This window comes from Elephas maximus, chromosome 20, assembly GCF_024166365.1.
Source record: "Elephas maximus indicus isolate mEleMax1 chromosome 20, mEleMax1 primary haplotype, whole genome shotgun sequence".
NCBI lineage: Eukaryota > Metazoa > Chordata > Mammalia > Proboscidea > Elephantidae > Elephas > Elephas maximus.
Genome location: NC_064838.1, coordinates 12,651,628 through 12,668,668, shown reverse-complemented (window position 1 = coordinate 12,668,668; position 17,041 = coordinate 12,651,628). Strand labels below are relative to the sequence as shown.

Below are 17,041 nucleotides of genomic sequence, written 5' to 3'. Positions count from 1 at the left end.
CACATCAAAACAAAACAAAGAAGGAAGCTAGGACACAGTAAGCAAACATAAAATAAATTAATAACTTATAGATGGCTGGAGACAACACTCAATATCAAATCACAGACCATAACTGCTTCAACAAGCTCCCAAAACAATGAATCAAGGAATCTTCCAGGCAAAGAGATATTTCTGGGATTGTCAGAGGTAGAATACAAAAGATTAATATACAGAACTCAAGGGATCAGGAAGCAGATCAGGGAATACGCAGAACAAGCCAAGGAACACAGAGATAAAGCAGTCGAGGAAATTAAGAAGGTTACTGAAGAGCACAGTGAAAAATTTAATAGGCTGCAAAAATCCATAGAGAGACAACAAACAGAAATTCAGAGGATTAACAATAAAATTTCAGAATTAGACAACTCAATAGAAAGTCAGAGAAGCAGAATTGAGGATATGGAAGTCAGAATTAGTGAGAATGAAGACAGAACTCTTGGCACCAATATATACGAAGAAAAACCCGATAAAAGAATTTTTAAAAATGAAGAAACCTTAAGAATCATGTGAGACACTATCAACAGAAATAACCTATGAGTGACTGCAGTACTAGAACAGGGAGGGAGAACAGAAAATACAGAAAGAATTGTTGAAGATTTGTCAGCAGAAAACTTCCCTGATATTGTGAAAGACAAGAAGATATCTATCCAAGATGCTCATCAAACTCCACGAAAGGCAGATCCCAAAAGAAAGTCACCAAGACATATTATAACCAAACTTGCCAAAACCATAGTTAAAGAGAGAATTTCAAGAGTGGCTAGGGATAAATGAAAAGTCACCTACAAAGGAGAGTCAATAAGAATAAGCTTGGACTACTCAGCAGAAACCCATGCAGGCAAGAAGCCAATGGGATGACATATTCCTTGAAGGAAAAAAATTGCCAACCAAGAATCATATATCCAGCAAAACTGTCTCTCAAATATGAAGGCAAAATTGGAACATTTTCAGATGAACAGGAGTTTAGGGAATTGGCAAAAACCAAACCAAAACTATAAGAAATACTAAAGGGACTCCTCTGGTTAGAAAATCAGTAACATCAGATATCAACCCAACACTAGAACACAAGACAGAGCAACCAGATATCAACCCATATAGAGAAATCACAAAAATAAATCAAAATAAGAAAATGCTCAAAACAGGGAAACAGAGATGTTATTATATAAGAGATGACAACATCAAATCAATAAAGAGGAACTAAAACATGTAGTCACAGCTATTTCATATGGAGAGGAAGTCCAGGTAATATAAAGAGATAAAACTTTGGTTTATACTTAGAAAAATAGGAGTAAATATTAAGGTAACCACAAAGGAGACTAACAACCCTACACATCAAAACAAAATACGAGAAAAACATAAAGACCCAGCAAAAACAAAATCAACAACAATGAAAAAGAGGAAAAGACAATATACAAAGAAAAACTACTCAGCACAAAAAATTAAGTGAGAAAAAGAAACTGTCAACAACACACAAAAAAAGACATCAAAATGACAGCACTAAACTCATACCTATCCATAATTATGCTGAATGTAAATGGACTAAATGCACCAATAAAGAGACAGAGAATGGCAGAATGCATAAAAAAAAAATTACCTGTTTATATGCTGCCTACAAGAGACACACCTTAGACTTAGAGACACGAACAAACTCTAAGGATGGAAAAAAATACATATCAAGCAAAAAACAATCAAAAAAGAGCAGGAGTGGCAATATTAATTTCTGACAAAATAGACTTTAAAATTAAATCCACCACAAAGGATAAGGAAGGGCACTATATAATGATTAAAGGGTCAATATACCAGGAGGATATAACCATAATAAATACTTACACACCCAACAACAGGGCTTCAAAATACATAAAACTCTAACAGCACTGAAAAGAGAGATAGGCAGCTCCACAATAATAGTACAATACTTCAATACATCACTTTCGGTGAAGGACAGAACATTTAGAAAGAAGCTCAATAAAGACATGGAAGATCTAAATGCTACAATCAACCAACTCAATCTCATAGACATATACAGAACACCCCACACAACAGCAGCCGCTTTCTTTTCCAATACACATGGAATATTCTCCAGAACAGATCACATATTAGGTCATAAAGCAAGCCTTAAAAGAACCCAAAACATCAAAACATTACAAAGCATCTTCTCTAACCATAAAGCCATAAAATTAGAAATCAATAACAGAAAAAGCAGGGGAAAGAAATCAAACACACGGAAAGTGAACAACACCTTCCTAAAAAACAATTGGGTTATAGAAGAAATAAAGGATGGAATAAAGAAACTCGTAGAATCCAAGGAGAATGAAAACACTTCTTACCAGAACCTTTGGGACACAGATAAAGCAGTGTACCGATCAATTTATAGCAATAAAGGCACATGTCCAAAAAGAAGAAATGGCCAAAATCAAAGAATTACCCCTAAAACTTGAACAAATAGAGAGAAAGCAACAAAGGAAACCCTCGGGTGCCAGAAGAAAGCAAATAAGAAAAATTACTACAGAATTAAATGAAAGAGAGAACAGAAAAACAACTGAAAGAATTAACAAGACCAAAAGCTGGTTCTTTGAAAAGAGCAACAAAATTGATAAACCACTGGCCAAACTAACAAAAGAAAAACAGGAGAGGAAGAAAATAACCTGAATAAGAAATGAGATGGGCAATATTACAGGAGACCCAACTGAAATTAAAAGCATCATATCAGATTACTGTGAAAAATTATACTCTAACAAATTTGAAAACCTAAAGGACAAATTTCTAGAGACACACTCAATATTGTGAAAATGTCTGTTCTACCAAAACCGATCTATAGATACAATGTAATCCCGATCCAAATTTCAATGGCATTTTTTAATGAGATGGAGAAACAAATCACCAACTTCATATGGAAGGGAAAGGAGCCCCAGATAAGTAAAGCATTACTGAAAAAGAAGAACAAAATGGGAGGCCTCACATTACCTGATTTTAGAACCTATTATACTGCCACAGTAGTCAAAACTGCCTGGAACTGGTACAACAGATACACAGGCTAATGCAACAGAATTGAGAATCTAGACATAAATCAAATCACATATGAGCAGCTGATATTTGACAAAGGCCCAAAGTCTGTTAAATGAGGAAAAGATAGTCTCTTTAACAAATGGTGCTGGCATAACTGAATATCCATCTGCAAAAAGATGAAACAAAACCCATACCTAACACCACACACAAAACCTAACTCAAAATGGACTAAAGACCTAAATTATTAAATCTAAAACAATAAAGATCATGGAAGAAAAAATAGGGACAATGCTAGAAGCCCTAATACATGGCATAAACAGTATATAAAACATTACTAAAAATGCACAAATACCAGATGAGAAACTAGATAACTGGAAGCTCCTAAAAATGAAACACTTACACCCATCCAAAGACGTCACCAAAAGAGTAAAAGGACTACCTACAGACTGGGGAAAAGTTTTTGGCTATGACAAATCCAATCAGCGTCTGATCTCTAAAATATACATGATGCTGTAAAAACTCAACAACAAAAAGACAAATAACCCAATTAAAAAATGGGCCAAGGATATGAACAGGCACTTCACCTGTTCAGGCAGCTAACAGATACAAGAGGAAATGCTCATGATCATTAGACATCAGAGAAATGCAAATCAAAACTACAATGAGATTTCATCTCACCCCAACAATGCTGGCATTAATCCAAAATAATAAATGTTGGAGAGGTTGTGGAGAGATTGGAACACTTATACACTGCTGGTGGGAATGTAAAATGGTACAATCACTTTGGAAATCGATTTGGCCATTTCCTTAAAAAAAGCTAGAAATAGAGCTACCATAAGATCCAGCAATTCCACTCCTTAGAATATATCCTAGAGAAATAAGAGCCTTTACACAAACGGATATATGCACTCCCATGTTCACTGCAGCACTGTTTACAATAGCAGAAAGGTGGAAGCAACCAAAGTGTCCATTAACGGATGAATGGATAAATAAATTATGGTATATTCACGTAACAGAAAACTATGCAACGACAAATCCGTGAAACATTTCATAACATGAAGGAACCTGGAAGGCATTATGCTGCATGAAATGAGACCACTTTTATATGAACTCAAGAAAAAAGTTTAAATGCAGAAGAAAATATTCTTTAATGGTTATGAGGGTAGGGAGGGAGGGGGTATTCACTAATTAGACAGTAGACAAGAACTATTTTAGGTGAAGGCAAAGACAACACACAATATAAGAGAGGTTAGCACAACTGGACTAAACTAAAAGCTAAGAAGTTTCCTGAATACAACCAAATGCTTCGAGGGCTAGAGTAGCAGGGATGGAGGTCTGGGGACCATGGTTTCAGGTGACATCTAAGTCAACTGCCAAAACAAAATATATTAGGAAAACGTTTTGCATCCCCTTTTGGTAAGTGGAGTTTGGGATCTTAAAAGCTACCAAGCAGCCATCTACGATGCATCAGTTGGTCTCAACCCACCTGGAGCAAAGGAGAATGAAAAACACCAAAGACACAAAGTAAACATGAGCCCAAGACACAGAAAGGGCCACATAAACCAGAGACTCCATCAGCCTGAGGCTGGAAGAACTAGATGGTACCGGCTACCACCGATGACTGCCCAGCTACCACCAATAACTGCCCTGAAAGGGAATGCAACAGAGAATTCCTGATGGACAAAGAGAACAGTAGGATACAGACCTCGAATTCTCCTAAAAAGACCAGACTTAATGGTCTGACTGAGACTGGAGGGACTGCAGGAGTCATGGACCCTGGACCCTCTGTTAGCCCACGACTGGAACCATTCCCAAAGCCAACTCTTCAGACAGGGATTGGACTGGACGATAAGACAGAAAATGATACTGGTGAGGAGTGAGATTCCCGGCTCAAGTAGACACGTGAGACTATTTGGGCAGCTCCTGCCTGGAGGTGAGATGAAAAGGCAGAGGGGGACTGGAGCTGGATGAATGGACACGGGAATACAGGGTGGAGAAGAGGAGTGTGCTGTCTCATTATGGAGCGAGCAGCTAGGGTTACGTAGCAAGGTGCATGTAAGTTTCTGAATGAGAGACTGACTTGAGTTGTAAACTTTCACTTAAAACACAATAATGAATAGAATTAAAAAAAAAAATTCCCTATTAGAAAAGATTTAAAAAATGAAGAATAGTTATGGGTGTTAATGGTGGGAACAAATTATAATCTTTTTGGAGGACATTCTGGTAATATCAAAATCCTAAATTTTCAAACTCTTTGATCAGCTATTTTATTTCTAATATTTCTTCCACAGAAATAAATGCACAAATATATAAGCATGTTTACTACAGCACTGTTTGTAATAGCAGAAAACTGGAAACAACCTAAAGGTTTATCCAGCAGAGTCTCGTTAAATAAATTGTATCTTTACACATAATGGATTGCTACACAGCCTTTAAAAGAATGAGGTCAACCTATATTCATGGCACTGAAACAGATATACATTATATTCTTAATCAAGTAAGCTATAGCATATATGTTGTATAATCCCACTTTTTAAAAATTTTATATGTATTTGTATATGCATGATTAGAAGTCTAAAAGCATATACACTCAAGTGTTGTAAGTTATTACCTCTGTGGAAAGGGACTCAAGGATAAGAAATATTTTAACAGCCTTGTTAATTTTTGTACCACTTAAGTTTCATAATAATATTACAAAGATATAAAGGTAAAGCTATTAAAAATTAATACCCCACCCAACAAAAAACAACCTAATTCACCAGTGGCATTTGGTATATAGTAATCCACCCAGTGCCGTCGAGTTGATTCCGACTCATAGCGACCCTACAGGACAGACTCAGTAAAAAAGTCACTGAGAACTTCAACCCACAGACCATAAACTGTCTCTCCAGTTTTTGTTTCACAAACTCCTATGGATCTTGAGCGTCATCCAATCTGACCGCTCTGTTTCCCAAACACGTCTAGATACTCCTCACTTCTGTGCTTCTGCTTAGGTTTTCCCTTCAGGCTGGAATGCCCTTCCTATCTCCCTTGTCTCTTGACTAGTGCAGCCAGCAGGCCACCTGTCCCTTGCCACCACGTACACATACACACAGCTGCCAAAATTCTGTCTGCTCTTCGGGCTGTGACCAAATGCTACATCCCTTATAAAGCCTTTCCCAATCATCCCAGTCAGAATTAAATGATACTTTCTTGACTCCTCCATATAATTTTGTTTACATCTCAATTTCCATACTAATCATGCCTGACATTAAAATCCTTCAGATGTATCACTTTCAGCCACATCAAATGAAAATGTGAGATCACAAGAAAAGACTCTGTAAAAAGATTAAATGTTCAGGAAAAAACTGCAGTACGTCACTGTCTGGTTGTCCCTGTTCTGGTGTGCTACAGCACTTCTGACAGCTGAAAGCCAGTGTTACCTGTCTGCTGCTATTCTTCTTGACATTCCACAGCTACACTGACAGTTTCCTTGGTATATTCAAGGTACCTTCCCCAGATAACCTCTGCTAATCAGCACAGACTATTTTTAAGAACGCAATAGCGGTTCTAGAATGTAACTTGACTGTTCCTCCCATTTCGTCAGAAGTTCTTTCAGCTTAAATATTGTCTAAGGCCACAGCTTTGGCGTTAGACAGACAGACCTGGATTCACTCTCAACTGGGTCTCCTTAGGAAAACTATTTAACCACTCTCAGATTGCATGCCAGAAGGAAACGAGTCCCAAAGAGCAACCCTGTATATGTGAAGCATAACTCCCAAGCCCTTAAAGATGTGGAGGTAATGCTTCATCATCAGATGCTAACTTCCCTTTATTCCTAAAACTAGGAGGCTACTCTCCGGAAAAGAATGATTTGGGGCAAAAAAACACAGAAAACCTCCCTTAAAAACATCCAATGAATCAACTGAATGCTTCGAAGGCCAGCGTAGCAGGGGCAGGGGTTTGGGGACCACGGTTTCAGGGGACATCGATTTCTTCACCCCATCTAAGAGCCCCTAGCAGCCGAACCCATACCATCCGGCAAGTCCCCTTCTGCCCGTGGTTCTCAGCAGAAGGGTAGGTCCAACGTGAAGATACAACACGAGCATTAGGAAAAAGTTCCCCAGGTGACACAACCAGCCAGACTTTTCAGAACCACCGAACTAAGGAAAGAAAAAAGAAAAAAAAATTACAAACAGTCCTTGTTTCGCAACATGCGTGAATTTCGGTTATCAAAGGCTGCCTAAATAACACCAGCCCCCCAACAACATCGTTGAAATTTTAATTAGCACAGTAACCGTAAGTGCATAAAATGCAAACGTCGCCACTAGCTCTTCAGTTCACCAACTACTGTGTAAGTAACAGACGCTCATCATGATCGGTCGCCAACTACATCACTTTCAAAGTCTTTCTGTGACTGGTCACTGCCCACCTGTTATTCGTTTCATGCACAAACAGCAAAGCATAGTTCTGTTACCTCCTTGTCTTCCAGTGAAAAACCCACATGACATTTTACAAAAACAGATAATTGAAAGAGGAAATTGACCAACAAAGATGAAAGGACAACAAAGAAATGAAAAGTGGTTAACACTGAAAATGAAATTCAAATCAAGCATAAAAAAAATCACTGACCATGGAAATACTGACACTGCTGCTGTCCGAGACTTCTGATAAGCAGTCTGAGGAAATTACTGAAGGCAAACATAAATGAGCAAAGTGGGTATGACAAAAAGGATGAAGGTGTCTCAGAGAAAGCGACGCCAGCAAAAAGCTACATATTAAAGGACTTCTCAGGTGTATTTCACGACAATGAAAACACAAAGGATAACATATTGGAAGTTGATCCAAACTTAGAAAGCAGTATGACAATTCACCAAGGTACAGAAAAATGCTTGCTCTGTAGTGTCAACTCTATGACAAGAAGAAGGTACGTACTGTTCAAATCACCTTTGGTAAAATTTTTACAAAGAAATAAGTTAATATTTCTAATGTTTAAATTAGAGTGTATTTGATATTAGTTTTACTACACTTTTTTTTCATTTCCCTATACATTTATAACCCCCAGTGAGTTTCTAATGTTTTGACAAAAATTTTTACAGGTCATGTAATAATTGTACTTTCTTCTACCAATTATTAAGATCACTTTGCAAGGTTTCAGTGTACACAGTCATTTTACAGACCCACACTACCACACAAAATGAGGGCTGCCTATACTTGAACCTGCAGAGCACACCCACAGTTCATTTCTCTCATAGCACTTATCACATGCATGCTGCAACTGTTTTATTTGTTGGCCTTTCTCCCCTCACTTAAGATGAGGTTTGGTTTGTCTGCCACTCTGTCTCTGTCATGGATTGAATTGTGTCCTCCAAAAATATATGTATCAATTTGGCCAGGCGATGAGTCCCAGTATTGTGTGACTGTCCATCATTTCATCATCTGATGTGATTTTCCTGTGTGTTAGTAAATCCTATATGATGTTAATGAGATGGAATTAGTGGCAGTTATGTTAATGAGGCAGGACTCAGTCTACAAGACTGGATTGCGTCTTGAGCCAATCTATTTTGAGATATAGAAGAAGCAAGCAGAGAGAAACGGGAACCTAATACCACCAAGAAAGTAACGTCAGGAGAAGAACTCATCCTTTGAACCTGTGGTTCCTGCACTGAGAAGCTCCTAGTCCAGGAGAAGATTGATGACAAGGGCCTTCCCCCAGAGCCACCTGAGAAAGAAAGCTTTCCCCTGAAGCTAACACTCTGAATTTGCACGAAATAACGAGGACAATCTCCAACGGCTATCACAGCACCCAGTGGGCAGAGTATGTAGCAGACAAATGGAGTGCTGAATGATAATCTAACTGCCTTGAAACTTCCAGCCCAATCCTAATTTTACCTTTTGTAACTACACTAAAAAAAAGTATACTCTTTTGCACGTGTATCACACTCGAATAAGATATACTTTAAAAGCCATTCTTCTTTTGTTAGCTCTAGCACTCACCTGTTTTTAACACTGCTACCTGGCTTCAGAGACAGTATTAAGGAGTTAGGAAACCCTGGTGGTGTAGTGGTTAAGTACTGTGGCTGCTAACCACAGGGTCGGCAGTTCGAATCTACCAGGCGCCCCTCAGAAACTCTGCGGGGCAGTTCTACTCTGTCCTGTAAGGTTGCTATGAGTCGGAATCGACTTGACGGCACTGAGTTTGGTTTTTTGTTTGTTTGTTTTTATTAAGGGGTAATTAAGGGCCTGGACTGAGTCACACCACCTGGGCTGGAATCTCAGCACCAACACTTAAACATACTTGTGTGATTTTGGACAAGTTATCAAACCTCTCTGTACCTCAGTTCTTTCATTTGGAAAACTAAGACAAGCTTCAATGGCTTGAGAGAATTAAATGGGGTAACACATGTGAAGCACTTACCCCACTTCCTGGCAGAGTAATGTTAGTTCTCAAAACTACTATTGCTCACCAGCTAGACAGGAAAGCTCCTTTAAAGTGGTGACATATTTTATTGTATCTCTGAGACCTACTTTATGCAAATCACAAATCGAGATTTAAAGTCATCATCCCACAAGTCTGGCTGGGGCACCCTTTCCACATATTCCTGTAACAGCCTCAACCTGGCCCTCCTGTCATTCATCCTAACAGCCATTTCACTACTCAGTCTCTACCACCTGCCCCATGTTAGCAGGTCTATCTTATTGGCCATATTATCTCCAACACCTGCAACACCAAACATCTTATAATCAAATGAACAAATTCCCTAGGACTCCATTTTCCCTGTAAAAAGCTTTTTAAAAAAAATTTTTTATTGGCTGCTTCTTCCCACTCTCCCACAGTGAAAACATACAGTAAATCTCTGCCTTATTCAATGCTGCATCTAGTATCCCCTACTGGACTTGCCACGACAGAAGCTCCAAAATATTTGTTAAAGGACTTTTTTTGTTTTCGTCGTTGTTAAAACGGTTGATTTTCTAAGGAATTAAACGCCAATCCTATTTCATTGACTCCATAAGCGCAGGCACCGTGTCTATTTGTGTTCATCGTTATCTCCCCAAATCCTAGAAGAGTACTTAGAGTAAAACAAGCAGCTTAATTATATTTAATGAATGAACAGATATGTCATTGTCCAAAGCTTAAAGGAGATACAGCAAAATGACAGCTGTAGTCTTGCACACGTGGCTGGGAGCAATCTGAGTAAGTTTCGTTTGTTTTGCTACATATATTCCTTTAACTCCCAAGTTCTTCAGAGTGTGATTACAGTATGTAATTGAAACTTCGGAAGAGAATGAGTCAACCCCATCCCCACCTGTCTCGCGTTCTTGCGTTCGGGAGGGAGAGACGTGGCCTTGACAGGAGGCCGGGCGGCGGCCCCTGAGCCCCGCGTTCCCTTCCAGGCGTGGCGGCCGGCAACCCAGAAGACAGTCCGGCGCGCAAAGCCGGAAAGTATTACTCGTGCAAAGAAGCCCTCGCGGGCTCCAGTCCCAGACTCGGGCACTCCGAGCGCCCCACCCCACTGCCCCGTACTCACCAGTAGCGAAGTCGTGAATCCCGGGGAGTCCATGATCCCACATCCCCCGTCAAGGCTTTGATTCGCAGTTGAGCAAAGCTAGGTCCGGGATCCAAGCGCAGGGCGCCGCCATCTTGGAGGAGGGGCCTGTGAGGGACCGCACTTCCGTGGCCACGTGACGTCGAATCACAACAACAGCACGTGCGAGCCGCGGGGGCAGGACCAGTAGGAGCTCTGGGGAGGAGGGGCGGGGCCTGGAGGTGTGGTCGAGCCAAGTCTCGCGCCCCTTCGCGCCATCCGTTCCCTGCTGCTGCTTTGTGATTGGAAGAACTCCAGGAAGCAAAAAAGCCTTGGCGGGGATTCCGGAGCCGGGAGCAGGGCAGCAAGAGGCGTGGCTATTGCGCAGGGAGGGACCTGGAGGGGAGGAGGAGTTTCAGGAGACATGTGGTTCACCGTTATTTCAGCTCAGTTTTTTATGATTTAACGCTCGGTTTTGTCTATACAAATTTTGTCCGAATTACTGTAAAATAAACTCATTATCAGAAAATTACTGAATAAAGTAGTAGTAAAACACTTCAAAAGCTTTCTTACTGCTTACGTAAAACATACCATCCTGCACTTGTCTGGAAATTATAGCACTTAAAATTATTTTGTTCATTTATTACTTGCTCATCTTGTTACCTCTGTATTGGTGTGCACACCTGGAAGCCCATTACATATTATGGACTTAACTAACGTTTCTTGGAGCAGACCAGCCTTTACATTTATTAAATAAATACTTTGTAAGCTTCCATAGATTAACGGCCAACTACATCTCAGATGTAGTGGCTGGGTGGTATCCAGCCTGATCACCTGCACCCTGAAGGCTCATGAGCTCAATAATTGTCTATTATTGTTGGCCATCAAGTTTTCCAAGTGGAATTCCTCTACCTGTAGATAGTTTGATGAAGTCCTTGAGTGGTGTAAAGGGTTAACATGCTCGGCTGCTAACCAAAGGTGAAAGTTCAAGTCCACCCAGAGTCATCTCAGATGACAAGTCCAGTGACCTACTTCTGAAAAATCAGCCATTGAAAACTTTATGGAACACAGTTCTACTCTGACACACAGGGGGTCGCCGTGTCGGAATTGACTCAGTGGGAACTGGGTACATCTCAGATGTGTGCTAGGTGACTGATGCACATTTTCTCGTTTAACCCTTATAATAACCCTGTGAGGTAGACACCATTACTGTCCTCGGGTTAAGTCCCAGTCCAAAACTCCAGCTAACAACACAGCCACGATTAAAAATTTACTTAGTAGCATAACAAATTACCCCCAAAATTTAGCAGCTAAAAACAACAAATTTAAAACTTCACACAGATTCTGTGGATCAGGAATCTGGGGGTAGCTTGGCTGAATGGTTCAGGCTCAGGGTCTCTCGTGAGGTTGCAGTGACAATGCCAGCCAGGGCTGTATCTGTAGCCTTGATTCTAAGATTCCAAAGCAACTTCTAAGGTGACTCACTCTCATGACTGGCAAATTTGTGCTAGCTACTAGCAAGTAACCTGTGTTCCCCCCACATTAACCTCTCCGTAGGTCTGCCTGAGTGCCCTCATGACATGGCAGCTGACTTTCCCCAGAGTGAATGATCCAAGAGAGGATGAGACAGAAACCACAACATCTTTTATGACCTTCCTTGGAACTCACTTGGTTTTCATTTCTGCAATAGCCTATTAGTTACACAGGTAGTTCTTATTAATTGTGAGAGTGGACTACATAAGGGTAGGTGAACATCACTGGGTGCCATCTTGGAGGCTAGCTACCACATCAAGGACATCCAAGAAAACAGCAATAAGATACTACAACACACCCACTTGTTGTTAGGTGCTGTGGAGATGGTTTCGACTCACAGCAACTCTAGGTACCACAGAATGAAACACTGCTCGGTCCTGCACTATCGTCACTGTCTTCGCTATGTTTGAGCTCATTTTTGCAGCCAAAGTGTCAATCCATCTCTTTGAGGGTCTTCCTGTTTTTGGCTGACCCTCTGCCTTACCAAGTGTTATGGACTGAATTGTGTCCTCCCAAAATGTGTGTCAACTTGGCTAGGCCATAATTCCAGTATTGTGTGATTGTCCACCATTTTGTCATCTGGTGTGATTTTCTTATGTATTGTAAATCCTACCTCTGCGATGTCAATGAAGCAGTATTAGAGGCAGTTATGTTAATGGGGGAGGACTCAGTCTACAAGATTAGATTGTGTCTTAAGTCAACGTCTTTTGAGATATAATAGAGGGAATTGAGCAGAAAGTCAGAGGGACCTTATACCACCAAGAAAGTAGTGCCAAGAGCAGAGCATGTCCTTTGGACCCAGGGTCCCTGTGATGAGAACTCCTCAACCAGGGGTCAATTGATGACAAGGACCTTCCTCCTGAGCCTTCAGCCCCTGGAGCTGGTGGCCTGAATTCAGACTTCTAGTCTACTAGACTGTGAGAGAATAAACTTCTGTTTTGTTAAAGCCATCCACTTGTGGTATTTCAGTTATAGCAGCACTAGATAACTAAAGACACCAAGCTGATGTCCTTCTCCAGGGAGTGGTCCCTTCTGATAACATTTCCAAAGCATGTGAGACAAAGTATTTCACCATCCACACTTCTAAAGAGCATTCTGTCTGTACATCTCCCAAGTGCAGTCCGTGGTACATTCAATATTCTTTGCCAACACCATAATTCAAAGGCATCAATTCTTCTTCTGTCTTCTGCCTTCCTTATTCATTGTTCAGGTTTCATATGCATATGAGGTGATTGGCGATACCATGGCTTGAGTCAGGTGCACCTTAATCCTCAACGGAACATCTTTGCTTTCAGGAGATTTGCCCAATGCAATGTGTTGTTTGTTTCCTTGACTGCTGCTTCCATGGGCATTGATTGTGGAGCCAAGTAAAATGAAAACATTGACAACTTCAATTTTTTCTCCATTTATCATGATGTTGCTTATTGGTGACCTACTACAAGCACAACAAACTAGAGTAGCTAAAATTAGAATGATCAAAATTACCAAATGTAAATGTCAGCAAGGATGAGGAACAACTGGAACCCTCCTACACTGCTGGTGGGAGTTTAACAAGGTATAATCACCACGGAAAAAGTCCTATGTACAACAGAACAAAAAACTGGCTGGCCCCGTGCCATCCTCAGAATTGTTGCTATGCTTGAGCCCATTGATGCAGCTACTGTGTCAATCCATCTCCTTGAGGATCTCCCTCTCTTTCACTGACCCTCTGCTTTACCAAGCATGATGCCCTTCTCCAAGGACTGGTCCCTCCTGATAACATGTCCAAATTATGTGAGACAAAGTCTCTCCATTCTTGCTTCTAAGAAGCATTCTGGCTGTACTTCTTCCAAGACAGATTTGGCAGTCTTCTGGAAGTCCGTAGTATATTTAGTACTCTTCTCCAACACAGTAACTCAAAGGCATCAATTATTCTTCATTCTTTCTTATTCATTGTCCAGCTTTCGCATGGATATGAGGTGGTTGAAAACACCATGGCTTGGGGCAGCTGCACCTTACTCCTCCAAGTGACATCTTTGCTTTTCAACACTTTAAAGAGGCCTTTCGCAGCAGATTTGCCCGATGCAACGTATCGTTTGATTTCTTGCCTGCCACTTCATGGGCATTGATTGTGTATCCAAGTAAAATGAAATTCTTGACAACTTCAATCTTTTCTCCATTTAGCATGATGTTCCTTATTGGTCCAGTTGTGAGGATGTTTGTTTTCTTTATGTTGAGGTGCAATTCTTACTGAAGGCTGTAGTCTTTGATCTTCACCAATAAGTGCCTCAGGTCCTCTTCACTTTCAGCAAGCAAAGTTGTGTCATCTGCATAATGAAGGTTGTTAATGAGCCTTCCTCCAACACTGATGCCACGTTCAGCTTCAAATAAAACAGCTCCTTGGGTTATTTGCTCAGCATGCAGATTGAATAAGCATGGTGAAAGTATACAACCCTGATGCACACCTTTCCTGATTTTAAACCATGTAGTATTGCACTGTTCTGTTGGAACAGCTGCCTCTTGGTCTACATAGGATCCTCATGAGCAAAATAAGCATTCTGGAATTCCCATTCTTCACAACGTTATCCATAATTTTTTATGATCCACACAGTCGAACGCCTTTGCGTAGTCAATAAAATACAGGCAAACATCTTTCTGGTATTCTTTGCTTTCAGCCAAGATCCATCTGACATCAGCTATGATATCCTTTGTTCCACACCCTCTTCTGAGTCTGGCTTGAATTTCTGGCAGTTCCCTGTGGATGTAATATACTGATGCAACCACTTTTGAATGATCTTCAGCAAAATTTTACTTGCAGGTGATATTTATGATATTGTTTGATAATTTCCAAATTCTGTTGGTTCACCTTTCTTTGGAATGGGCACAAATATGGATCTCTTCCAGTAGGTTGCCCAGGTAACTGTCTTCTAAATTTCTCGTCATAGATGAATGAGTGCCTCCAGTGCTGCATCCGTTTGTTGAAACATCTCGGTTGGTATTCTCTCAATTCCTGGAGCCTCGTTTTTCACCAGTGCTTTCGGTGCAGCTTGGACCTCTTCCTTCAGTACCATCAGTTCTTGATCATAAGCTACCTCCTGAAATGGTTGAACATCGACCAATTCTGGTATAGTGACTGTGTATTCCTTCCACCTTCTTTTGATGCTTCCTGCATTTTTCAGTATTTTGCCCATAGAATCCTTCAGTAATGCAACTAGAGGCTTGAATTTTTTCTTCAGTTCTTTCAGCTTGAGAAATGTCAAACATGTTCTTCCCTTTTAGTTTTCTAATTCCAAAATTCTTTGCAAAAGTCAATGTAATACTTCATCTCCTCAACCTGCTCTTTGAAGTCTTCTGTTCAGTTCTTTTACGTCATCATTTCTTCCACTCTCTTTGCCCATTCTATGTTCCAGAACAAGGTTCAGAGTCTCTTCTGACATCCATTTTGGTATTTTCTTTCTTTCCTGTCTTTTTAATGATCTGTTGCTTTCTTCATGTATGATGTCCTTTGATATCTTCCCACAACTTACCTGGTCTTTGGTCATTAGATTTCAATGAGTCATATTTATTCTTGAGATGGTCTCTAAATTCAGATGGGATATACTCAAGGTCATACTTTGGCTCTCATGGACTTGTTTTGATTTTCTTCACTCCAACTTGAACTTGCATATGAGCAACTGATGGTCCATTCTGCAGTTGACCCCTGGCCTTGTTCTGACTGATGGTATTGAGCTTCTCCATTGTCTTTTTCCATAAATGCAGTCGATTTGACTCCTGTGTATTCCATCTATCGAGGTCCACGTGTATAGTTGCCGTTAATATTATTGAAAAAAGGTGTTTGAAATGAATGTCATTGGACTCTCAAAATTCTATCATGTGGCCTCCAGAGTCATTTCTATCTCCAAGGCATTATATATATGAAATTGTTTGCATTATATATATATACATATATATATGAAAGCATAATAATTATACTTCTCTCTCATTTAAATTTATCAGTATAAGCCAAGTTTACTTTTAAAGAATCTCTAAAATCTTAACAGTACTTATAAAAATTAGCAAGAGGCCAAAGGCATAGTCAAAAAACACATTAAGCCTAACTCAAGGGAAAAAAAAAGATTTAATCTTCAACCTGGCCTAAGTCCGAGCTCCAAACTCCTGTTGCTCATCATTCAAGGAAGTATTTTCATCTATCTGCAAAGAGTTCATAGTAAATACATATACAGTATTAGAAAGGAAGCCAAATGAAAACTTTTAAAAGGCCAGTTTTAAAGATCAGTTTTCCTTTAAGTAATAGAATCAAGGGTATACTTGTCATGTGGCTTTATATTTCCATTTCAAATCAGTGAGAGAGAAAAAAAAAAGCTTGGTCTTTTAATAAATGGTTTGGGGACAGTCAGCTAATCACTGAGAAGATAAAAATGTTTGTTTCTTATCTTATAGTTTATGTCCAAAAAATCCCAATTAGCCTAATTAAACTTTAAAATATTGGAAGAAAAAGAGAAAAAAAAATTTATTCTTGAGGTAAAGAAATAGGTTCTATGCATGGAATTAAAAAACATCAAAATAAAGGTGTTAGATTTGCTTATATAAAAATTGTACATTTTTATATCAAAAAACACTACAGCTGAATTTAAATAGCCCTCAAAAAAAAAAACCCAGAATTTGCAGCATATGTATAACATCGAATTTTTAATATATAAATAGCTCCCATAAATCAATAAGAAGCAGACCAACACCAATAGAAAAAAATAGGCAAAGGTCACAAAAGAAGAAACACAAATAATGAGCATGTGAAAAATATTTTTAAACTCAGTAACCCCAAAAATAAAAACTAAAACAACAATGAACCATATTTTTTAACTTGTTAAATTGGAAAACTTTTTTTTTCTAGAAGAAGAGTCAGAACAACATTTCTGATGAGCAACATGGCAAGATTACTAAAACCATAAAAAATTTCCTTTGTCCTCCATTATTCTAGCTCTTGC

The 17,041-nt window shown here is 39.6% G+C and overlaps 1 protein-coding gene across 12 annotated transcripts in view; it reads right to left on the bottom strand.

Moving 5' to 3' along the window:
- Positions 1-10,843, bottom strand: part of SLC25A26 (solute carrier family 25 member 26) — a 150,929-nt gene extending 140,086 nt beyond the window's left edge. For 3 of the 12 annotated variants that reach the window (XM_049863225.1, XM_049863228.1, XM_049863237.1), the window contains exon 1: positions 10,548-10,838. In XM_049863225.1, the coding sequence (XP_049719182.1) occupies positions 10,548-10,580 (33 nt within the window). In that variant the 5' untranslated portion in view covers positions 10,581-10,838. Of the gene's footprint in view, positions 1-7,053; positions 7,182-10,547 lie in introns of all 12 variants that reach the window. The other 9 variants (XR_007514477.1, XM_049863234.1, XM_049863229.1 and 6 more) reach the window with 6 other exon arrangements.
- Positions 10,844-17,041: the final 6,198 nt, after the last annotated feature.